At 35.8% G+C, this 26,636-nt stretch overlaps 1 protein-coding gene across 2 annotated transcripts; it reads right to left on the bottom strand.

The window, feature by feature from the left end:
• Nucleotides 1-725: 725 nt before the first annotated feature.
• On the bottom strand, nucleotides 726-26,348 carry FAM114A1 (family with sequence similarity 114 member A1). 2 transcript variants are annotated; one of them, XM_062493454.1, is made up of 13 exons: nucleotides 25,995-26,348; nucleotides 25,206-25,293; nucleotides 16,680-16,793; nucleotides 16,415-16,521; nucleotides 14,465-14,599; nucleotides 12,530-12,682; nucleotides 10,245-10,368; nucleotides 8,174-8,259; nucleotides 6,955-7,122; nucleotides 5,570-5,709; nucleotides 4,245-4,317; nucleotides 2,230-2,283; nucleotides 726-843 (listed from the first exon to the last, which is right to left on the bottom strand). In XM_062493454.1, the coding sequence occupies exons 1-13, from the start codon at nucleotides 26,346-26,348 to the stop codon at nucleotides 733-735; spliced, it is 1,707 nt and encodes a 568-aa protein (XP_062349438.1). In that variant the 3' UTR covers nucleotides 726-732. The 2 variants fall into 2 exon arrangements, with proteins under 2 accessions (XP_062349438.1, XP_062349439.1); XM_062493455.1 differs by having other exon boundaries at nucleotides 8,174-8,256.
• Between the last annotated feature and the right edge of the window lie 288 nt (nucleotides 26,349-26,636).

Below are 26,636 nucleotides of genomic sequence, written 5' to 3'. Positions count from 1 at the left end.
TTTTCTATCCCTTGCATATTAAAAAAATTACTTTTGTCTCCTGTGTTGTTCAACCACTGAAATGAAGAAATAGGTGTAAATTAATATAAACTTATGGGTCAGCAAATACAGAGCTATACCTGTAATATTAACTGGCTCAGATAATATCTTTTCAGTATAATTCTTTATGCATAACCTCCATCATTTACTAAAGTTAATACCTATTGCTGTGCAACTACTTCAATACAAAGTGTTATGTTAGTGGTAGATATTAATATGACGTTATTATTTGCTACTGGAAATAATATTTAACAAGCTCAACACCATAATAATTTGTTCATGTTGGCGAAAATTAAATACTGAAACCAGCTTCTGAAACATACTTTTGAAACTACAATTATAATATAAACAATATAGATGGTAATTCGAAGTGAAATGTTTTAAGAAACTTTACATTCCAATTTGTTTCATACAATGTTTACAACTGAAAGGGTAAACATTTAGAATCTGTCAAAGTCAATGCTAATATCAATAAACTTCTGTTTAAATTAATGCAAAGCATGAACTGTACTGGAAATTACTCACTTTACTAACTACTTCTAAAGTCTGAAAGTCTGAAAGAGTTTTAAAATGTTGTTCAGTACTGTGTGTGCAAAACCGCATTTAGTGTCTTCAAAGAACTCTAGTGGCCAGACATCTCTTGTACCATCTCTTCTCTTGGCACAGCTCAAGACTTCGGGTCTGTGGTTGCTGTCAAGCTGACAACTCCTGGGCTTTTGAACAACTGGTCTGGATATAGGAAATTTGCAGAACTGGAAGCAGCAACTGGAAAGCATCCTGAATATAAGTAGTACTGTTGCAGCCCTAACAGGGAGAGAAAACATGTGGTTCATCAGTACAGCTGCCATGTACTTCAGGAATTACACTACACTTCTTTTATTCTTTTCTCTTTTTTTTCTTTTCCTACATCTGCATCATGCTATATTAGCATATGTCCTTACACAAGATTTTAGAATCTGTAGATAGCATAACCTGAATAAATACAGAAAAATCTGACTGCTACTGAGTTTGAACTCTTGGACAGTTTTGTTGGTAGTATGAGTAGAATAAAATGCCGGTGCTCAGAAGCAGATTTGACTTTTTAAACACAAACCAGCTAGTCTTTCCATAAACTGAACTAATTTTGAATTTGCTGTAGGTGGAAGAAATGTCACTGAAATTAACAGTTCAAATTATAATGGTTTTAACATGTAGTACTATTTTTGGAATTTCTAATACTGAACAGTATAGCAGCTTGGTATTCTCCATCATCCTAGGCTGTGTTACTACATATTTGTATACAACTATAGGATTTATGGAATACAAAACATTGTATTCCACAATTCTAAATATTCCTAGATTTTGTAGTTCCTGGAGTGCAGGAAGGTAAGTCAGCAGCAACACAAAATTTACCCTATAGCAAAATGAAATGCATGGTAGTCTACACTTACAGCTCTATTCAATTTTCCATAGTTTTCCTCAAGGATATTGTTAATTCAACACAAAATTGCTTATTGTAAAGCAATCTTCTCCTTATTTTTAAGTACAGAATGACAATTTATGGTCACTACTATATGTTTTTTTATGTTTTAAAGGCAGTGTGATCTAACAGAGTTAAAAACTTGTGCTGCAGATCCTATGAGTTTTAGGACTTTATGAAGATATCACTTCATCTCATACTCTTGGTAAAACTGAGGTATGTTTCACTCACTGCGCTTTTCTGAAGAAAAGTAGATCATGGTGTCAAATGAAAGAAATCACTCAAGAACATTTTGGTGGTCTGACACATGGCTATCCATGTGCTGACCAAGGCTGTTGCTAGACTGTGAATCCTTGTAGAAATCTAAATGCCCGCAGATGGGAAACACTGTAGCATACCTACAATCCAAATTTTAAAGGAAAGAATAGTCTAAAACTGTAACTTGTTGCTGTGCTCTAACCAATACAGCTGCAGAGTTTCAGAGTTGGCCAGCTCCACTTCAGTCACACAGCCCTTAAGAACCTCAGTAAATGCAACATCACTACTACAGTGTTTGTCGGAGAGGCTGAACACAAAATTGGGAAATTTATGTGCTGGCACTGAACAGCCAGAATGATATTGTTATTATTTTTTAAATAGTTTTTCCTTTAGAACCAAATGCACGTGTCTAATTCAAAATAATTTTATTTTATTATAATTTTATTTTCTTAATGTGAAGAGCTTGAGCTTACCTCTAATAGCACACTGTTGATGATGGGGTTAAGAACCTCTGCCTTCATATTGCTCTGTAAACCAGAAAACAGAATGAAAAGCCAGGTCAAGAAATACATTTAACAGAAATACACTGATATCTGAGATGTGGTTTTATGAATTCTGTAAAGGTCTTCTTTCACCTTGATTCTTACTCAGGCTGTTTATCTCAGTATTGCTGGTAACCGTGTTTGCATTTCAAACACACATCAGTACACCCTATGGATTTCTATCACAGAGTACAATAAACTAAGAGAGGGCCAGGATTTTAATTCTTCATTAATTCATACACCACAGAGTTCAAATTGCCTGCTTTCCTACAGGTGTGAGGGTTATGTAAGGACATTGTTTGTCCATGTACCTATCAGTGACCTTTTCACATCCCACAAAATTTTTAACCACTTGCTCATTTTCAAGGATTCAAAAAGGAAAAAGACATGTCAGAAGAAAAATTAAGTTCTTAGAAGTTACACAAATATCTGTGTAGGATAAAATGAAAGGTCCAGAGTAGTTCCCTTACAGAAAGAAAACCAGGTGAAACTCAGATCCCCAAACTGAAGGAAGCACATGTGCTGGGCAGTGCAGGCTGGCCAGTGAAACAGCTCAGCACGCACTTTTTTCTCAACCACCAGACAGGAAGAAAGATTAATACAATGAGTAGTTAAACTACTAGATGCTAGAAAATCAAGATTCATTAGCCCCTCTACTTTTTAAAATGGCAAAAATTCTTCCCTTTTTTATTCTCACGTTCTTTGCATTGTGGTTCTTTAGAACAACAGTAACCTCCAGCAGGAGTTATATTTTTTCAACAGCGAACACAATAATGATTAATTTAACGGAAGGACTTCCACTGGCAATCTTGTAGCTCTCATATTACAGTTTTATAGAAACATGGAACTTCTTAATTTTAGTTTGGAGAAAGATGGCAAGGAGAAATAGAGTAAAGAAGTCCATTTTTACTCTCAGTTACTAGAAAATCCATTACAAAATGCATTGTTTAGTGGGCCAGTTTATTATTTTGGGTGCAATTTATTTTTGTATTTCTGTACATGTATTTATTTCAAGTGTCCCACAGATGTACAATCCCAAACAATGCAAAATAAGCATTTTTTTCCTTACAGTAATTTTAAGGTATGTAAATTATTCATAATAAAAGTAAAGAAATAAATCACGTCCTTACAAAGAACTGTGAAAAAACAGGCTCAGAGATGTGCTGGAAGAGCTAATGGAAAACTGGGAAAATTTCCTTGGAATTACAAAAATTCATGTCTTCCTGGAACAATCAGGAGAACCAGAATTTGTTCTTCTCTGACGTTTACAGAACGATTTCGGCAACAGCACAATTTTTACCTCTGAATCCTGCTATAATACTGACATGTCAGTCATCCTTGAAGCATCTTGAAAGGCAGGATACTATTTCTAGCAAAGATGTTCACAGATAAATGGATGTTCTTAAACATAATATCTTGTGATAGAAGACAGAGTAAATTTTTTTAAGATGGACCAAACAGATTTTCTAATATCTTAAACCTTTTGAAAACACTGCAGTGCTAAGCCAGGGGATCTAGTAAGGGGATCTAGGCTAAGAAGACAACTCCTGAAAACATCTTAAAGTACTGCAAGTACAATCTGTTAATGACTTTTACACAAATGTGTTCCAAAGGGATGGGCTGAGTGGGAGAAAAAACTATCATCAAGCTGTGTAACTTCAAACATGGGACTCTTCAAAGTGAGAAGATAAGAAGTGTTCAGTGGTGATCAAGAAAAAGAGGAAATGGTTTCTAGAAAGAGAGATTTTACAAGGCAGGGGACACAGTGTCATCTATCAAGGCTTATAAACTTTCCCTGCTGTAAAAATGCTCTGTGTTCCTGATCGGAGGAAAGAAGTGGCCTTTTTGCTGATATAAAGCCTCTGGACTCACCTAAGAATTTCTTTTTCAAGAGGTGAACTATGCCAAAAAAACCCCAAATGCTACAGAAAATGCTGTCATCTTACCCCAGCTGCTGTTACAGAATCAGAAAACTTCTTTGATAAAGATGAAACTTCATTGCACATGGCACATGTTAAACTGGTTTAAAAAAACAAGAGAGAAAAATGTAAAAATACATCCTTGACTTATCGACAGATAAAAACCCTATGACAAACTTTTTTTTGGAAGCAAAGATGTTCTTAAAGCAATTTTGCTTCTAAATATTTTTAAACTATTTAGGCATAAACTGTTCATTATAAAGTTTTTATATTCCTTCACTGAAAAATCCACTGCTGACTACAGCAGCAAAATGATGTGTTGTTGCACACACCAGTCTTTTTTGACAGTACAATGTTTCACTTATTTAAATTCTAAACTTCTTAACTATGTTTTTTCTGATGATTGCAGCAACACAACTTCTGGGAATACTGTTGGAAATAAATCAAACTTCAATGAGAACAGTGAGAATCTCTCCATGTGAACAATAAAACATCTACTCTGTGCTAGAAGGGAAAGACCACTTGTGGTTAAAATATGAGAGAACAAGACCTAGTTCTGTTCTGAAATCTTTCATTGTTTTCCTAGACATTCACAAATGTATCCCATAGGATATCATCCTGCAAGGTACACTATACCTTAGTTCTGATTGTGAAAAATACTTAGCAAGTGCTTTGTTTTAGACTGAAGTGTTCCTATGGATTTTGCTATTCTTAATAGCATTCTTAAGGATAAGCACCTGATTAAATATTTTACTTACTTAGGAGTCAACTAAAATATCTTAACATGAAAACTTACAGAAACCAATAGACTTAATAACTACAGAGAGCTTGAGATTTGAATTTAGAGTCCCACTAGACAGACTGGCTTCTTGAAATTCTGGGTGTTTCACTACAGTTAACTACAAACTTGCTAACAAATGTGGTCTATTGTTTAGAACTATGGATTAATTTTTTTAAGTTTTTGGCAGATAAACACTAGATAATGAAACTATTGGCAGATAATAAGACTACATTATACACTCTAAAAACGAATTCCGTATCTGCAGGCACAGTATCTTCTGCAGAGGGAACAGGAAATGCAACCCAAGTTGGCATGTACATCTGCTTTCTGGAGCAGAAACAACTTTTAGCCTACGTATAGGCCATGTTTTTGTGAACATACATATGTCAGCCATGTCAAAAAAATGACAGGTAGCCTATAGAACCTGATTTCATGAGAAAATAGAGCACCAGGACCCCTAAAGCCAATGCTGTTTGTTGATCCACGAACTTACTGTGCCTTCAAGATGAATGTAACTTCATGAGTTCTGTGCAAATGTCAAATGCTCATATACGAAGTACTTAATACTCACTTTGTCAGTACTTTTGCTTGATCTTGAGCTGTTTTTTCTACTTCCTGCCCATGTAGAATTAATTCTGCTACTTTATGAAGCTGTTCAATACAACGAGCAGTTACCTCAGCCAGACTTTCAATGGACAGCATGTAGATTTCCTTAAATTAAAAATGGGAATAATATAATCAACCATAACAACACTATACATAATATAAATATATTTATAGATATATACATATAAAAGAATTTCAAACATAGGAACCCTTCCTACCCCAACTGGAAATACCAATACATACATGGTGAAGTAATATCAGTCATCCTCACAAAAAATACTGGAAAATCAAATATCCACAACTGCAAAATGCAGACATTCTACTTGTTCTGAAAAACTAGTAAGACCAAGTCTACCATTTACTTGGCTGGGAACGAGGTCAAGCTCTTGGATTTTCAAGCATACTCCTTTTAAACCTTATCCTAAAAAACAGAAAGAAACTCTAGAACAAGCCATAATCATAATTATTTTCATATGGAACCAAAAGTACTCAGTCATTCCTTAGCTGAATCTCTAGAGCAGAAATAGATAATGTGCCCAATGAAAAAGTGGATTTTATCAACAATGATACAAATCTCTACATAGCATTGTGGGGTTACAGTTTTCACAAACAGATGCCAGCCAGTAATCTGCAATCACATAAAATCTGTAATATATACAGTATATATATTCTGTCTGCTTCTTTAGACTTTTTTGTAAGGAAATATGACAGATAATTTCTAATTAGAAATAATAATCTCGACAAAGATAGCAACCACATTTAACATTGCCATTAACTTGACAAAAAGTACGCAATCACAATTAACTTTATCAGAACTGTCCAAATGAACACTTTTAGCCTTAAGAGCTTTCTTTCATAAAGAGAATGAACAGTTGATAGTTGCCTAAATATAATTTCTGTTTTGTCTGTTTATGATTTAAATGGTTTAAGTAGTTTGAACATTTTTTCCCATGTATTGTCACTGAGAGAAGTAGATACTAAAAACATTGAGATACAACTTTTAGTGTGCACGTAATGTTTGACATTACACCTCAGAATCCCTCAGCTCACTGTATGTTGAGTATACACATGCATACACACAAAAATACAGATATAAAACAATATAAACAATGTAACAGAGAATGTGTTACTTTGATATTCAGTTATGGAAACAGAGTAACAGTAAGAATATTTATGTAATTTAGTCTTCAACTGAGCCTACAGTGAATAGTTGTGTATTACTATTTCTTACTAATTCCATGAATTTAAAAAGGAAGGATGACATATAAAGCCAACACACAAAGAAATAATTTTATCACACAAAGTATGTCCATTCAGTTTATGAAACATATCCTCCAAAAGTTATTTTACCTCCACAGTTTTGCTTTTGTCTACTACTGTTTTATCACTCTCAGTTTTATTGTCTTTTTGAGTATTTGCTTCACCAGGTGCTTCAGGTTTTTCATTTAGCTCCTCTTCTATGTCTACTGGGGTGGACAAACTGGCTTCTTCCAGCCATTCATGAGCTTTTTTCCTAGCCTGCCAAACAAAGAACCCAACCCCAAAGTTTAGTTTGAAAAGAGACTATCAGATGACATTCCTGAACATCAATTAACAATACATTTAATTACTTCCTTTCTGTACTCAGAAATTTGAGTGCATCAAGCCTTTGAGTGGCATTTACTTAAGTGTACATTTAAGAAACTGTAGGGAGAAGCATTTCAGACTGCATAAAGATGGATCATCCAGGGATAATTCCTCTAAAGGTATAATATTCCTAACCAACACATACAGCTGGTGCTAATTCCAAAGCTAGTATTTCAGCTTTATTAGGTATTATTCAAATTAATTTAAACAGAAATTTTTCTTACACAGTTTTCCTAATAAGAAAATAAGAAGAGTATATAAAAAAGAAAACCAATTTGGAGAGGTAAGAGAGATGCACTAAATTCTTAAAGGAAAAATAAATATAAAATCACTGTATCTTGAGCTGCTTTCCCTGACATGCAAATAGATCAAAGCTGAAGAGTCTTGAAGCTTTATACAACTTCAGACTACCATTATGCTTAGTAGGAAATTTATGTCTCTTTTAAACATTAAGTCAAATTAAAAACATTAAGACCTAAGCCTAAGCTAGTTGTTCATAATCTATCTATGTAGCTAGAGAGATAAACATTCATTTGACCCCAAGATCAGCAGATGAACCAGCTTTAAAAGGACCTGATAGTACAAATGTGACCAGTTATGTGACTAGCTCCAAGACACTTCACTTTTAGATCAAGAAAACTTATTCTCAACCTGACTTTTGTTTCCAGTATGTAAAACTAAATCTGCTATGCTCATGAGCCCTGTTCTGCTGAGACACCCCTGGTTCAAGCCTTCTAACACTGGAAAGGGCTTGTACAAATGCACTATCTTACTCATGTCACTTCTGTGAAAGCTTTTCTATATTCAGCATTTTGGTCAGTCTCTTGTACTTTGCTTTCTGAGCGGTCTGAAGTGAACTGGGTACTGCTCTGTGTCAGATTTCAGAACAAAGCCCTCCTTCTTTGCCCAAGAAAATGAAGGCAGCTCACTAACAGGTGCTAACCTTATTTAGTTTGTCTGGGGTAGCAGCAACATGCAATTCAAAGAGCAATTCTGTGAGCATGCTGACAAACTCTTCTCCCATATCTGCTGAAAGAAACAACAAGACATTTTTTGTTAGCATGTTACTGCTATAGTATTTTATATACTCAAATACATCCAGAGAAATAGTTTCACCAAGTATTCCAGCCCTTGGCGTCACAAAAACAGTGACACTGACACAAGAAAGGAATGTGTGGGTGTGTGCATGTATATGCACCAAAATTGTTGACAAGTGGGCTATTCAATTGAATATTCACTGTGGTTAGTGTCTTATTTAACCTCATGTATGGAATTTTTAATGGCTTTCAAAATATAGGTAAAACCACTTTTTCAGATATTCTCCTCTTACTATTTCATAGACAACTGAAATGAAGCTGCAGTGAAAAATACATGAAAGGCTTGCATAATCAAAGTGAGAGGAAACTGAGAGAAGGGTATGTGTATGTCTTTCTGCTACTTGTACCAGAAAACAGTCATAGCTGCTTCCGCAGTCACAGAAGGAAGGAATGTGTTTCAGTGATGAGTGCTTTTGTGGGGGCAAGTCTGCAGCACACGTTGATTTGGTCTCTTTTTATTTAAAGTGCTCACTGCCTTGGCTGCAGCCCATTCAAAACACCTGTAAATGTTTCAAGGAGCAGGATAAGCAGTTGTGCTTTACTGAAAAAAACAGAACTTCTGACCTTCAGAGAAAACATCACTTTGTGCAAGAAACAGAGCTTCTCCTAGGAGCTGGTTTCAAAACAAGGAACTACTTTCCACAGAAATTAAGGAACAACAGACATCTCATGAATCCTCACTCCTAAGCAGGTAATACAGTTTTTGGACTTCTATTTCTCACAACTCCATAGAGGAATGGGATTTAAAGAGCAACTAAGATGGGAAAAAAAACAGTACAAAACTTTACCATACTAAGAATTTATGCTGAGCACTTGCGGTCTCCCTCAATGAGAAACCATTGTTTCCCTGTGAGAGGGATTGGGCAAGGAGAGTAAGCACTGCCAGAAAGAGCAGTCTGAGAAGAAATTACTCTCCTGTTAGAACATGTGGATGTTAGCACAGTTTTGTTAACTTTTCTGAAAGCTAAAGAAATTTTATCTCACCATCTCACAAAATGTAGGTTTTATGGGCAAAGTACCCCCAAGAAAATCAAGAGGATGTGGAAGAAATATCCTTTTATGTTTCTTTCTTTCTAAAACACAACAGTATGGCATCCAATGGCATAAGCCAGTCATCAGTCACGTCAAGGGGATTTTTGTTGTTAGCTCTAAGAGGTTTGGTATGGATCTCACAGGCCTGGAGACATGAAGCATGATGCCTTTAAATTGATTTCTTACCCTTTTGTTTTAACCTGTTTGGGGGAATGCTAACATTTCTGATCTGTTTAAGACACCTATTTTGCCCCTAAGCAAAGCATCCACCCATTTTATTGTAACTTTTGTGAGCTTGGCCCATTCTCTTCAATGCTGTGCCTGTCACAGTTACAGAAACATTTATGCTGCTTCAGTTTCCTTCTCACACTCCACATGCCACATCTTGCCAAGCAATACCCATAAAGCAGCTTTGCTACTATACTTCCAAGTCACTTTCATTCAAAAATTCAGGATTCTTAAATTACTTTATGATACTCTAATCTTTTTCCCCAGATAGCAACGGAGGGTGCAGAGTGAGGATGAACCTGCTGAACAGAAAAGCATTTCTAAGTGCTTAAAAATGTTCAGATTATACAATTTCTATAATAAAAGCTCAGTTATCAGAAAAGTTATTATTTCTCCTTTTTTGCTTTCATAGATGATATAGCAAAACAATTTCATATTTATTTACGTTTGATCTTCCGTATCTCACACTTCAGTTACACTCTAAATTCAAAATTAAGCACCGATCAGCTTCTAGAACTTTTAGAGCATTAATTTTAGAAACTACCTTATGAAGACTATTAGGATATCAGAAATTACAGTTTGGACTGGATTTTTTAAAACTACAAGGTAAAGAAGTAGCATTTATTCATATGGTTAAGTCTCTGTATTTCTAATTACCTTTTTGCTCCTGCATGACTTCATCATCTAATTCCTTTGGAACAAAGATCTCTTTTATAGCAATTAAATCATTTTTCACAGTCTCCAACTGTTCTCCATCAAGTGTTGCTAAATGTGACTGAATCTGTGAAAGAAAGGACAGTAAGTATTACTAAATGCTAATTTAGACCCTGAATCAAAAATAGACTAAGAAATGGAAACTTCCATTATGTTCAAATCTTGTCTCTAACCTCCCATCTAAGACCTATTTTTAGATCTTGTCAACAGAATTTGTTGAGTATCAAAAATTACACCAGCCTTGCCAGATCATCAGGTCCCCTCCTTCCTCCAGAACATTAATTTTGAACTATAAATCTATGGTTTAACTGCAAACTGTAATAGGCATTTTGGGATTACCTGAATGAAGACAGCAGGCAAAAAGAGCACAGGCATAATGGTTAGTCTGAGCACTCATGGAAAGAGCTGGAAAAAATTGCCTTCAAAACACAGCCAAAATTATTGACAGTCTACCTGTTATGAAGAATGTATTGGCAGGTATTTGCATGCTTCAGCTATCTGCAAGTCCCTGCATATTTAATAGGATGGCACACCTAACAGGGATGGAAACGGATTCTTTGAATCACTGTTTGTACTGCAGTTCCATGGTGCTAATTCCATCAGCAGAGCGCTCCGTCTTTGGAAGCCAAGAGAAGCGCCCTTACTCCCCTTGATACAAAGTTTTGCCTTTATGTTTGTTTCAAGGATTTTTTTTAAAGCTTGCTGGACAGACGTACAGACCACCTCAGTGCAAGGTTGGAGACAGCTGTTACTTTCTTACTGGTGTGTCCTTGTGTCCAGCTCCTATGCTCAGGGTTAAACACAAGATAAAGCTGTGACACTTGAGTCAGGCTGTGAAGGAGTATATAAGGCTTTTCCCCTCCCTTTCTATAGCATTATCCATTTCAAAGGCTAACTGAGAACTTCTTTTAATGGAAACTTTTATAATAAAAACTTAAACATACATCTTCAGTACCCCTTGCACTCCTCCTGTGGCTTTTGGGCTGTAAGAAGTGGTCCCAAGTTTCTCTACAGTACTCTTTCTGTATTCTGTGTCTGTGTGCATCTGTGTGTGATAGGGTGGAACATTTATCTGGGTATTGGACTTGTTGACCCACACAGTTACCATCAATCCTGTTGGACTGAATAGGACTATGTACGTGTCAACAACACAAATGAAGTGCATCAGAAACCTCATGGCAACAACCTGCACATGTCTTGCTTACCCTGTGGTATTTCACAGTAACATAAAAATATTATTGACACATGCAATTAACCTGAACTTGTTTTCTATCTATCCTTTTCCTGTTTAGTGGATGGGGATTTTTGGCTATTTTTGGTTTTGTTTTTTGTTCCCAAAAGCAGACCCTTGAACCCTATGTGCGCGGTTTGAATGTATAGCTTTCCATCTAGATAATAAAAAAAATAAAAAAATCATTGCCAGTATTCACCTAACTGCTATTATTATAAGCTTCTTTTATTTGCGAGAGCAAATAAAATATTTTCAAATTTAAGTTGGTTATATTTTTTTAAGAAGTAACCCACAGGGCAAAGAATGCTAATTACAGTAACAAAAATGAAAACTCATTTTTAAGAAATTTACTTAGAAAACTGTTTCAGTACAAAAATATCACTGCTAAGAATCTACAAAATTCTATTGGCCCACTGTCAGAGATCTACTGATGTCCTAGCAGAGCAAATAAATTGAGTGTTAAAATTGAAATACATATTTATCAGATAGGCCTTATTAACATTACCATCTTCAGAGAGATATTTGTTTACTTCCAGTAATAGTATCTTGTTGGAGTTCTATGAAAACTTTAAAAACTAACATAATAAGAAGTCAATAAGTAATCTGGAACTAATTTTAATTCACCAGCCTCCACATTTATTAGGTCTGGAATTCCTAAATGAAACTATCTGTACCTGATTTCAACCAAAAGATTTCAACCTCATTGCAAATTCTGCAAGGAATTTGCAAGACACCTGCAGTGTCATAAGCTGTGTATGGCACACTACATATGGTCCTAATGAAAATACCTGTCAGTTACAAAGTTTGTTTTGAGTTAATCTTGCAGTTACATTTTAGATGTATTAAGACGGAGTTCCTAAAGCCCAGGACTAGTCCAAAGATTCAATTCAGCTTTCTCTGAACTTGATGGAAAACTTTCTGCATCTGCAGAATAAAATTAATATAAAGATACATATTTTTACCAACCATATTGATTTATGCTGTCTGCATACTGTACCTGAGCTTCACTTTCATTTGACAGGATTTCCAGGGCTTCAAGATGAGACAAACCTTGGAATTCATCAAAAAGTAGTCCATAGTGTGCTGTTCTTTCAACTGTAACTTGCTGGGCCCGCCTCTGTTTTTCTTTTTCTTTGGCTTCTCGTAAGAGCTGTAGAAATATACATCATTCCATGTTTTATTGATAGTACTGAAAGTGTGACAGATTTTATTACTATCTGCTTCTGTGTGTCTAGAAGTAGTAATAAAATTTGGGACTATATCACACCTGAAGAGCTAAAATTTCAGAGATGAAATAGCTAACTTCTTTTTCAATAATTTTCTCTGATAAAATATTCATATAGTATTCTAAGCAGGGTTTTCCTAATTAGATGGTAATTGCTAACCCTAATTAGATGGCAATTGCTAACCGTCTCTCTTTAAAATACTATGAACAACAAAAAAAATCTCACTTATATTTTCAAACGCAATGTCAGCTACAGATACAGATACCATACAATAAATTTCCCTACAAATTATAATGAAAGAGAAAGGACTATTTCATGTGCAACCTTTAAGAGCCACAAAATCCATTCTATAGACCACAAAATGGGAAGAGTATTATTTTCAGGACCTATCCACCAACTTGCATAAATAATGCAACTACATAAATATTTCCTATAAAATATTCTTAGCAAATACTAAAGTCAATTTTATGTGACAGCAAGACTGACAAGAGATTGCTGACTTACACCAGAGGTGGGGCAGAACTACCTTCTATATACTTGGGTATATTTTGGTATGCTTTTAATCCACTTGTATCAGTGCATAAGAAGGATAGAATAGTGTATCCAACAGGATCTTCTACTCCTTCCTTCTATTCCTTAACAAAATGGCCTCTCATGAATTTCCTACAGTAGAGGTGATAAATACATCTGAACTGCATGTTAGGTCACATACAAGTCTCTGAACACCGGTGAACTTCCACCACTTATGTTATTCCATCGTTCAACATTCCTACAGTATTGTCTACAGTGATTCATTGATTAAAAAGACTTAAAATGGTACGTTTTTCCTCTGCAATCTTGATCTTCAAAAGTTAACTCACAAAGTTTTATGAACAAATCGCTGAAAAGCGATAGTGCAACCCATGAAAATTGATTTATGTTGTATTCTGCCTCAGATTCTATGTGCAAATCCATTCACGTTATTAAAGGAGACATTCTCAAAAGCTCATTTTAACCCTCTGGGCCTTAAACAAGAGTTAATTGCTTTTGATCTACTATAACACCATAAGTCTGTTAACTCTTCCAATAACAAATACTAAAGATGAAACATCTCATTCAAAGAAAAATACCTTACTCTTCTTTACAAGGAATTAAACACGCAGTAAACATAGCTTCTTTTCAATGTCTATTGTTTTCCCTCCTTTCAGTGCCTGGAGAACTAAAATAATTTTGTACTGACGGCATTTATTGGATCCCTGAGCTTTAAAACATATGGGTCACAACTGTGTAAGGGTACCATTAAGTTAGATGGACACTGAGATACCACTTTTTACAGGTTTACTTCCTAATGAAGCATATGTCATATTCCAGTATTACTGATTTCCAAGGAAATCAGTATAGTAATGTTTATACTGGAAGATATCTATCTACAGCGGTTACTAAAACAGCAACAATTTGATTTTGCCTTCAGGGTGTAATGATTTATCATCACATATACTATCTCATTTAAATCAGCATTCTGCATATGTGATTATGCAGAAAAGATAATTTTATATTATCTTTTGTGGTTCTGTGAAGAAAAATAGAGCAACTATAAAGCATAATATTTTTTTCCATAAGCCCAGCCAGCATCTACTGCAATAAATAAAACCTCTCCCTGAGGCATGTGAAATTCTGGAAAAAGATCTGAAATTGCATTGACAGAGCAGTATTTAAATATACCCAACCTGAGATAGTGAGACTGTTCTTGCCATCAGTGTTTTGGTTCTCTTAAACCCAGGATCACTTTCTGCAAGGACATTCATGGTTGTCTTCCCAATAAATTCCAAAGCATCTAAGCCTCCAGATAATACACTTTTCCCCTGTATAAAATAATACAATGTGGTTATTTTCTTTCCAGTTTAGGCTAATATGATTGGTAAAGAGGAGTGCTTTTGTAGACATCATCTTTGAACATTCAGGTCCCTAATCTTCTATATCTTAACTAACAAGAGGACTGATGCATTTACTTTGTTCTGAATACATTTTCCAAAAGAAAAAAGAAAAAAAAAATAATTATAAATAATTATAAATATTTCCAGTTAATTAAACTACTTACACCAGAGAAAATGTAACAATTCTTGTAAAAAATAAATACTTATATATATATATATATATATATATATATTAAAAGGGCTGGAGCACATCTCCTGTGAAGATAGTCTGAGAAAATTGGGGCTGTTCAGCCTGGAGAAAAGAATGCTGTGAGGAGACCATCTAATAACCTTTCAGTACCTAAACAGGGCCTATAGGAAGACTTGAGAGGGATATTTTGCAAGGGCAAGAAGTGTTTGGACTAAAGGGAATGTCTTTACTTTGAAAGAGAGTAGATTTAGATGAGATATCAGGGAAGAAACTCTTCATTATGAGGGTGGTGAGGAACTGGAACAGGTTGCCCAGAGAGGTGGTGGATGGCCCACGCCTGGATGTATTAAAGGCCAGGCTGGATCAGGCTTTGAGCAACCTGGTTTAGTGGAAGGTGTCCATGCCCTAGGCAGGGGCATAGGAACTAGATGATCTTTAAGCTCCCTTCCAATCCTAGCTGCTCTTTGGCTCTGTCATTCATGAATAACACTTTAATTTCATTCAATGGCATCCGGTTTGTAGGAACTTGTTTTAGACAGGAATATTATGGAGCCAAGTCCATCATGAACAGAAGATTCTGCCTTACCTGATTTTTAAAATTTTAACACTTGTGATGACTCTGGAACTGCCTATTTAAACATATATGTTTTTCTGCGTCTTCATATTTTTTATGTGCACTGAAGAAGTTTCACTGGCTAACGATTTCCATTTCAATCTGGATTGTGTGTGTGTCAGATACTCAAATACTGATGTAACCTGATATATAATGGAAAGCCCTTCCAAAGTTTCAAATGTCATTACAGGTGACTTACCGAGACCTTAAGTGATTCTTTTTGTACCACATTAATCACTACGGTATAGCAGCCTCTCCAGGCCGCCCACAAGAACATTTCTCTTATTTGCAAATATACTGCTAAAGTAATCTTACTGGGGCCAGCTCTCACAATCCATATGATGCTCCAGATTCTGTAGAAACAATTTTAGGAATAATCTATAGGAATCTCCTTCTGTTCCCAAAATCTTTGATATTAGAGTGATGAGGCAGTCAGAGTGAATGGGATATACAATAAAAAAGAACTGCCATCTCATTAAACTTGCAAAATAATTAAATAATTAATTATAACTAAATAAAATAATTAATTAAACTAGCAAATAGAGTATTTTCTTATTTTATTTGCCTTCAAAAATGGTAAGAAGTCCTATTACACTTTCTCTGGAAGGACTTAACTGTAAAAATTAAAAATCAGATGATGGTACAATTATAAAAAAGATTTTCCAAAAATTTGCAGAATTCTACATAGTTTAGGAGAAGACCATATTTTTTCACTGAAAATGGTGACAACATAGTAACTGGTTTAGTTCTATTTGACTTTTTATTTTTTTTAGTTCGACAGCTTTTAAAAATTATTTTGTCATGGAAAAGACTTTAAACAGACTTACTAAAGAACCAGTTTTACAAAGACCTATAACTTAAAAAATGTGACCTACAGTGAAGTTGAACCTAAAAATAATGAAAAATAACTAAAGCAGAGTGACCAGCTAAAATGACTCACTGTGTTTTGTACAGCGCTAGTGATAGCTGACAGCATGCCACGAGATCCAGATGAAGGAGAAGAAGGAATGTTCTCAGAAGAGCTTTGGTCCAGAGAATCTTCTGCTTCTTACAAGAGAAAAAAAGCAGGTTACAGCATAATTTCAACCCTGCAAGTCACAAATTACAGTAAACTGGCTTCTGTTACCAAAATCTTAAAATTTGTAAATTGAACTAATTTGGCCAGGTCAAAGAGTTTTGTCAAATTTCAGTGGATTTGAACTCACGAATAACTGGTGTTTCAGCTGCAGGAAGCTCTGCTGTTTCCAGAGATGCTGAACTTCCACTATGAATTCTTAGGGTAGTTCCTGCTTTTTCCTTTACTGCTGTTATCCCATGACCTGTAGCAGAGGAATATTTTAGACTATAGGATTTGAAAACTTTTTACTAAGAGTACACAGTTACACTTCATGAATTATAAACAAAGTATCTATTAAACATACCTCAATTCCTTAATTTTCTCTACGTTAATAATTCACTTCTTCTACTATATTTTTATTAACTGAATATAAATGACAAAGCTGAAATATAACACAAATTATGTTGGATCTGAAAAGCAGAAGTTATTTCAGTGGCACACATAAGTATAGTTCCCTGCTTGTCAAAATGCTAAATATTCTATTGCAATCAGTTTAAATGGAAACTGACAGTCCTCCTAAGGCCATAGGGTAGGACCTCATGTAGTTATCAGAATTCTAAAACAATTAAGCCAAAGTTAATGGATTGTGTATGACTGCAGGACTGAGGCAAGGAATTTGTTCTTCAGTCCTCTGCATGGGTGCTATGTTTTTAGGAATACTGACTCCTATCCTCAAAGTTATTTCAGGATTTAAGCTCCTTAGTTTCTCACTTGAAGTAAAATTCTGTAGTTTCTCTCCCCAGAGCTACCATTTAAATACATTTCCTAAAATCTGCTGATGTCAGTTGACACAAGCAGAACTATTGCTCCAGTGGCAGCTGATCTCCAACAGAGATCGTACCACCTTTACATGATTCATATGCAGTGACTCTCTAGCCCTCTATTAAAATGATCTACTTAAAAAAAAAAAGTATAAATGTTGCTACCATTTTTATCTGAATATTTTTAACAGAACAAGATTGCCTTGCTGGTTTTCTATACAGTTTATTTACACTAGCAGATCACAGGGACTAGTAATATCCCACTATAGAAGAGGGCAGACTGACTGGCAGTCAGTCCAGGGGAGGCAATATCATCCTAATCTGCATTAACTGTAGTTGAAAAATGCTGCCCTTAAAAAGACTACTCTAAAACTGTCTGCCTATTTTGCTTCTGGATATATGCACAAGTACGTCCATGATACTTCTTTCATTACAAACAACCCAGCTGTAAATCTTCCTTAGCTGGAAGTTTCTGTTCATCAGCTAAGATGCAACAGGTGAACAACAAACCAGATGACCAATATTTATTTCCAACACAAAATTAAATAACTTCAGTGATTTTTATCTTGTACAGTACACTGTTAGTGCATCTTGCATGAAACCGATCACTTCTAGCAGCAGGACAATCCAAAGTGCTTCTATCTGCCAACTATCAACTATCTGCCTAATGACTTATGAGAAATGTTAATGACAATTTCATACTTCTTTAGTTAAACTGAACTGTAAATAGATAAATTATTTCAGAAAAGGCATTAATATAGATGGTCAGGCAGATATCTAGACATCTAAGGCACAAAGTTACGTGTAATGATTCATTAAGTGTTGTCCACATTTTCCCACAACTGTGGGCATTCTATTAGAGAAGTTCAAAGCATGTTTTCTGATTTACATTAACTACAGCAAAATATCCTATCACTTGCCAGTGCTCTGCAACATTCTGAATAAACATATACATCTATGTGTGTGTGTGTAGCCATACAAATATGCTTTTGAACATCTAAATCAAGAAAGATGCAGCAAATCTATTTGAAACAGAGTAGGAAAAAGGAAAGCTTAGATTTATGATTCTGTGATTTCCAGATGAAGTACACACCAGGTGATCTGTGACTTCAGTAATAAATATACTCTAGAAAACATATGTGAAGTAGCACCTCTGAAAGATCACATAAAAGGAAACTGGAGTATCTGGAGGTAAACACAAAGAACAGATATCCCCTAAGGAACGGACCTGCAGAAACAAGGAATTTAATAGGCTGCAACAAGGTCCTAATGTTTTACACTGCAACAGCCTTGGCAGATAAATGCTTTTACCTGTCTTAAGAAAATATGACCTTTATCTATTTTGTCTCGTGTCTTACAAAAAAACAATAGTGCTTTCAACTGTGTGGGTCATACCAGGTTATGCACCACAATGTTTAAATCATCACTGGATAATTTTTTGACTTTTGCAAAGTCTGTTCCAATACAGATACTGGAGAGCAGTGTACTGCCTGGTCTAATCCCAATCTCCCACGTATTTTAATGAGCTCAATGAAAATATAAGTGTGGATGGATTCTGGAGTCATTTATTTAATCCCCAAATTCCTGTGACTCAAATCACTATTAACTGTGCTTTTACACTAAAATAATATATACTGCATGTCACATTCCTTTCCATTGCTTTTGCTCACAACTTTTTAAATGAGCATGAGTTTTATTATTTTCATTGACTTAATCAACTTGACTTCCTAACAAAATACTATGGTCCTGTAGTCATATTAAAAATCCTATAAATATTGAGCAAAACCATGAATTGTCTGCAAAAGTTACATGTTTTCAGATCAATTTCCCCCTTTTTTTCCTGTGAATTTTTATAGGCTTGAATCAGTTCCTGTAGTTTTGCAGACAAACTAACACATTTAAGAAGAGAAAACACAGTTTCTGTATTGATATTTACTGACCTACAAAAGACAGAATTTTTTGGGCTGTGGTTACATGCACTAGAATAACACGAAAATACTCCAGGTAAACTAAGGGTGGCTTTGCTGAACTAAGCTGTATGTTTGACTGCAGCAGCAAAACCAGATGAGATCAGAAAACCACAACTGAAGCAACCATTAGACAAACATATGTGCAAAACAGGGCAGAAACACGTGTTGCCTTGGAAATGAAAATGATTATTTGTAATTTCAAAAGGCACAGAATTAAAGGAGGTCATGGGAGAGAAGTCTACAATTTAAAGATGAAATAATTTTGTTTCACTGGGTGTGCTAATGCAACTGAGCTGACACCTCTGACATCTCCATTTACTCTTTGGTAACAGTAAACAGAAGAGCTACGCAATGGGCATTGTTAACTGTGAGCTTTTGGAATAAAGCATGCTTTTTCCCCAGTATTGTTGCTTTTGTTTCTCTTGCCTCCATGATTCCTTGTCTTTCTATTGGCTGGCAATTACCACAGAATATTATTGTTCACGTTCCTAGCTGGAATCTTTCATTTGAAAAGGAAGGTTTTGCTAACACTGCCTAACAACATGACCTGCCTTTTGGTTTGCCTGATCTGCCCAAGGCCAGATTACAGCACTCACAAATGCTTTAGTCAAATACATTCCACTTTGCTGCAAGCTGTCTTATCTTCCACTTCCCATCTTAGCACCTTTGGATTCTCTGCAGAGCTGACAGAGGCAAACGGACACCTCTGGAGGGCAGTTCACTATGTGCAAAACCTAAACCACTTGTGTAGGAATCACTGATCCCTCATCCATCTAGTACTCACAGGCAATTGGACTCTGATTCAATGGTACAGATAGGGAGAAGTTCGAGATTTTGTCCCTGGCTACCACACTGCCTTTGTAGCCTGTGTCCTACCATGGGAGCACATCTAATGAAGAACTGATCAAAATTTAGTCTAGTAACATGAGTGAAGTCTCATCTGGCTCAAGCTAAAGATGAAGACCAAGGCCTTCACTCTTAAGTGAGCATCTTTGACTAGATTAGAAACTGAGGAACCTGAAACTGGCTGGAAGAGAATCACTCCATTACATGAAGTATAGAGATGTGCAAAATCCAGCTGTGCTCTGGTTTTGTACACTAAAACGTGGGATCCCATTGTGCTCCCTCTTAGGTTTTCCTATTGGCATTCCATTCACTTCAAGCCTTCACAGAATTTCTCTTCTTTGCAGTTAAAAAAAAAAAAAACAGGCTAGAGTCTTAAAATACCTATGCTATCTAGTCTGTAAAACAGGAACCACTCCAATTAATCTAGTAAATGAGACTAGGTTCAGATCTCCTTACTGCAAGCATAACAGGTTTCAATAATAGCAATAAACATAAAGGCTCTCACACCATTTTATTGGTTCTCAGTCTCTTCTAGACCATAAATCCATGTTAAAAGACATAAAGAAAGCAAAAGGAACTGCCAACCTCAAAAGCATCCATATTTCCTTCCATCTGTTACTTGCATTAAGCATTCTTAAAATGAGTAACTGTAAAAAAGGGCTTTGCTGCTACAGCAACCCTAAAGTGTTATTTAAAAAACAGTTGTGACCACCATGTGATTACAACCCAAAGTATTTTTCCTTAATCAGCTGAATTTATAAAACAAAAAAAAGTCTGAAGAGATTAACTATTCTCTGCATGATGACACAAAGTACAAGCATAACACCCACCCTTTTTTATTATTGTACTTTATTTTGCAACAGGGGAATAGTATCTGTAGAGAATAGAAAAGACATCTGCAATGTTTGAATACTTTAGTTTCACATTATCTGGTAGTGCTGGCATTTCTGTTCCACATGGAAGTCAACTTAAACAATGCAATGCTGATTATTACACATACCCATGTGTAATAATATCCATCCAAACTCATCAACACAGTGACACCTCAAGTGGCATCTCATTCTGTCATACTGAGTGACAAAAATGTACCATTCTCATAGTTGAGGAGCTAGATGAGAATATACACAAAACAAAATCAAGATAGCAGAATATTAATTACAAACAATACATTAGAAAGATGCAATATGCAGCCTTACAGTATGAATTTCAGAGATCAAAGATCATGTGAATCAAACATCTGGTTTGGTTTTTTTATTACTTTTACCATGTGAATGTATTGACAGGTGCTGGTCTTAGCAACAGCCCTAAAGGCAAAACACTTTAAACTTACACAGAGTGAAGCATTTGTATACAGCACGATAGAAAACAAGACTTTGCTTGGAAATGCAGCTCATCACACCATAACTTCAGCACCTTATGAATGCCATACCTCATTCAAAACAGCACAGCACATGAAAGGCAAGGCTCGTAGAAGGTAGTCACTTTCATTAAGCTAGCAGATAGATTAGTTGGAAGAAAAACTGAAGAGCCGCGCTTTAAAGCACAGAAACTGTTTTAAAAATGCAAGTCACAAGCTGCCAGTACAAACTGAAAATATGTTTTGCCTCACATAAGCTCAGGGGATAAAGAGTTTGCTGTTACAGCTAAGCTAACCTAATCTAATGGATTCTTGGTACAGTTATGGAAGGTTCTGCTTCTCCCTGTCTTCACACTTGTCCTTTCTGCTTGCCCTGAAACTGGTCTCAAAGAGTCAGTTCACAGAATTGAAGGTGCAAAAAATGGATTTTTCTTCCCTCTAGAGTTATTCTTTTATCAGTTTAGCTTCCTGAACTGGATTAGAGGGATCTCAGAGGAACTGCTGATTCAAGGAGAAGGAAGAAACATGAAGACAGGTGAGGGACTACACATTTCAGTGGCTACTACCCATTAATTGACTTAGATGCAATAGTCACCCTCTCGAGGATGATAGCTTTATCAACACTGTTAAAAGACTGGATTGTGTAATGGCTGATTTACTAAAAAACACAATTGAAAAGAAAGAGACCAAAATAGTGATAATTAGTACAAGTTGTTCCTCCATATCACAGTGAGCCTTCTTCTCCCATCTCATCATTCCAGAACTGTTTCAGTGGTTCTGCTCCACTGTGGTTCCACAAGGAGGAACCAACTTTCTAGTACCTTTTATAAACAAAAGAAACCTCTTCATCCACGTTGATGCAGCTGATTCAATAGTTTGCTTAGTGTGACATCTAGTGTCAAGACCCTAAAGATGGTTCAGGCAGTGACTGAAACTAATCCAAAGGCATTACAGATTCTGTTGCGCAGAGTATCATATGTGTCTTGTCGTGGAGACCTCAATCCAAATAATGTCAAATTCAGTTCAAAGACAACAGATATTTTCTTTGGAATAAACAATTACTACCAAAACAATCCCTGGCTGTATGTGCAGAGTTACTTAAAGGAGGATGAGATACAAATTATATGGAAACTGAGTTATAATTGGGAACTAGAATCAGCTGTGCTAAACCAATTATAGCCATGCATTAAAAATGCTGATCTGTTTGTGAATTCTCTATCAGTGTTTGAAGGATAATGAAACTGAGATTATTGAAACAACATTTTAACTCAGTCTTAAATAGGTAGGAATGTAAGAAAAATTAATTACAGTAAGAAGAATTATTCACTGGAAAAACCTACCATGGGATATGGTAGTCTCCATTGCTGGAGGTTTTCAAGAAGTGACTGGACAACATGCTAGATAATCTCATCTAGATGCACAAAGCCTTTCCCACAAAACCCTCAACTAGATGACTTTCCAAGGTACTATCCAACCCTAGCTGGTCTTTTATACACTTCATTAAAAGCAGACTGTATTTGTTTAGGCTTTTAAGATGTAATTTAGTCCACCTCAAACTATTTCTGCTATTTTTACGAAGTACAATTTTGACGAACAATATAAGGAATAGTAAATATTGGTCATATCTCACCAGACAAGCAGCTGTGTTGTACAATATGATGACAGAACAACAGAAAAGTCACAGACTGAAGGTGCTGCTGCTAAGTCTTAACTCCAAGAAGGCAGTTTTTCTTACAGAATTTGCTACACTGAAGGAATAGCAACTTTACAATGGACTGGCCCATAGCAAAACTATTTTCTGGTATACTATTTTCTGGAATATGAGATGAAGTGTTGGTTGAACAGATCAGATATTAAATGGAGTAGCTTGAAGAGAAATAATAAATACAATAATAATAATAATAATAATAATAATAATAATAATAATAATAATAATAATAATAAAGCTTATAGAAATTCCCAATAGCTTTAATTTTTTCCATATATCTCATTAGGGAATTACCATACTGAAGGAGATATGTGGTCTACACAGTACCATATCCTGTCCATGACAGTGAGAGACAGTGAATAATTCACAAGATCAAACATGAGCTTTCATAATAAACAACTAGGAAATAAGCCCTCTGTATCAGGAATGTAAAATATTGCCTGGTGAACTGATTTCCTGGAACAAATCTAAGACTAGCCATGTGGTCTTCCAAGTTCCCTTGGGTTCAGAAAACATGGAAGAATGTACATTTGATTTCTGCTTAATTCAAAGTCTACCTTGTTTAATAAATTAATGAAGTTAGATTCAAAATTATTAGACAGTAACATGGAAACTCAATCTACCCTGATCCCAGAGTCAGAAGTCTGTCTATGCTGCAGATTCCAGGAAATAGGAAAACAGGGGGGACTGCTGCTTTATATACATCTGGTTTTACCTGCTTTCCTAGCTGTTCTTGGTCACTGCCAGAACCCAAATAGTAGATGGGTCTTCAGTGTGAAATAGTACAACCATTCTGATGTTGAATTAAAATTATTCTAAAATTTACTTTTTCCTTTTCTGCATATGGATGCTCTTTTTCCAAGGCAACTTGGCTTGTTCCAACTGGAACAAAAAAAACCTCATTTTTAGACAATAATAATCCTAAAAATATATATTCACGGTGATGACATGCCTATTCAAAACAGACATCACATGACCTAATCAAGTCAGACTGCCTACACAACAAACTTGTTCCACATACCCCAGAAACCCATTCTGAATGTAAATAGAAATGTTAATTCTTGGACTGTCTGAAAGAAAATGAAGTTTTGTACTCCTGACTGTGGATGTTACTGAAAAAAAGAGAACAAGGAAACTTCCTTCCTCTGAGAAACAGACAGAAACCATTTACTGGAGATGAGGAGGAGAATAATTTAGCCTTATATGGGATCATAAAACCAGTAACTCTATTGAACTAATTTTTCATAAATAGCAATTAATTTAAATTCCTAGGTTCATCTTTTAAGGGTGTTCTGTGGATCCTTTATGAGAACTGACTAGCTAAGAGATTTTTTTGCTACAAAACATTTCTGGTTTGTGAGAAATTACTTCCCACTGATAACTACATATGTCTATGCTTTGCTTTTTGTCTGTGAGTTTTCAAAGAGCAATAGTTAAGTTTAAAGTCTTCACAAGGACATTTTGTACTCACCTACTATTGGAAATGAGAGTATAGGGAGAGGGAGTAGAGGGCCCACATTTCAATACGTTGTTCTACTGCCAGAAATCTAGTATGCCAGTGTGACAGTTTCACTGGGCGGCAATGAGCTGGAATGATTTAATAGAAGTGAATTCATGTTGTGTAGGCAGGAGCCAAACCTGCCATACAAACCATTAACACACATGAGCATGAATCTGGGTTACTTTGACTTGAAAAACCGTAAGCCTTTGGCTGATAGAAATTATACTGGATTATGGATCCTTTCTATGAAGAAGTCACAATCAAGTAATTCATTAACTTTACAAACAAGCCTAGCATCTTGTTCATAATTTGAATAATTAGGAAGGTCCATCTTCCTCTTTAAAAAAGTCATGCTTCCCAAGCTTATCACGGCAAAATTGTCTGTGAATCCTTAAGATGCAACACTGATCAGTCTAATGACACATGAAAACTATTAATTATTTCCACACACTTTACCAACTGAGCACTTACCCACTTTGGCAGAAGCTGATGACAGCAGAGACTTTCCCCAGGTACCCCAAGCTCCCCATCTACTTGCTTTAGATGAGGAGTTTGCAGCCTATAAGAATAAAAATGTTAGTCCACTGTCTAAAAATCTTGTTCTCAAAAGGCAGGAGGAAACACAAAGAACCTATCAGGCAACAAAGTCTGGCAACTTCTGTGCACAAAAAAGCAGAAGCACAGCTCACATCATCTATTCCTGGAAGACCCTTAAACTCCAGAGGTGTCTTTAGAGATGTCCTAATATTTCCTCAGGCCAATCCTATAGCCCCTATCAGGGCTAATATTAGGGACATGTAGGAACCAGAGTTGGAGGCTTATCTTCCAACATCTTCTCACATGTGTAATTCAGTAGATGTGTAGTGGGAACTCCTAACACCTGAGTGCAATAAAAACACAGCCAGAGGAGGTACTGCACACCTTTTACAGTAATGGGTAGTGCTAAGCAATTATCAATATTCCATATTTAAATCATGTTAAGAAACTGTTGTCTCAAGAAAGTCTCCAGCAATGTATCACCTCTACACAATACAAGTTTTATTTCAACCAGACTTGAAAAACCAAATTAATATCATACTGGCAAAGTGAAATTAAACTATTCCCAATTTTTAAAAGCTTTGTGTTGCAATTTAATTTATTGCTATGCAGGTTTTCTGCATAACTCCCCAGGCTTTTTTGAAAAGTATGCACACTATACAAAATTCTGTCCTTACAATGCAGGGAAAGGAGGGTTTTTACAGAAAAGAAAGTATAGCTTACTGGATTGCTTTGCTCATGCAGTGTTTCTTGCAATTCAGGTTCCATATCAAGGCTTACAGTTTCAATGCACTCAGTGGGCAAGTCTTCAGTTGTCTCTTCATTGGAAGGCAGGCTGGAAGGCAGGCTTTCAACGGGTTTTTCAGTCAAAGGGTTTTCATTAATGACTATGTCTCCTTCCTCTCTATTACTGACATTCTGAGTGACCTGTCCATGTTGATCTTGTGAAGACTCATGCAAGATCTCAGCTTCTACAAGGTGTGGTACTGATTCATGAGGCAATACTTCATCGCTGGGCATTTCCGTTACTTCAGGTTTTTCTTCAGATGGGGCACCATCAGACATGTCTTCAGACATTTTCAGTTCTGAATACAGAAATTAAAGTCTTTTAGGTACCATATACATTTGAGTGTTTATTATAAAATACACAGTGTTTACCATATGCTACTGAGGAAAAAGAATACAGCTTTGATGTAAGACTTCCTAAAGCACGGAGCCCTGTGGCACATGCATCACGCTGGCACTGGTATCAGGATAATATTGTAAATACTCCACTCACTCTGCAGGATCCCACTCAGATATGAAGAACAGCATTACTGTTATCCAAAATATGGCTTAGTGAGGGTGAAAGGATATTAATTTGTC

The sequence above is a fragment of the Cinclus cinclus genome, chromosome 5 (assembly GCF_963662255.1).
Source record: "Cinclus cinclus chromosome 5, bCinCin1.1, whole genome shotgun sequence".
Taxonomy (NCBI): Eukaryota; Metazoa; Chordata; class Aves; order Passeriformes; family Cinclidae; genus Cinclus; species Cinclus cinclus.
The sequence above is the reverse complement of the archived record's forward strand: the minus strand, read 5'-3'. Positions and strand labels throughout refer to the sequence as shown.

Coding starts and splice junctions, on each gene's coding strand:
- FAM114A1 (XM_062493454.1), bottom strand. CDS start 26,348: ATGTCTGAAGACATGTCTGATGGTGCCCCATCTGAAGAAAAACCTGAA. Junction 12,683..14,464: donor GAACAGTCTCACTATCTCAG/GTTGGGTATATT, acceptor ATATTTCTACAG/CTCTTACGAGAAGCCAAAGA. Junction 4,318..5,569: donor CAAGCAAAAGTACTGACAAA/GTGAGTATTAAG, acceptor TTTTTAAACCAG/TTTAACATGTGCCATGTGCA.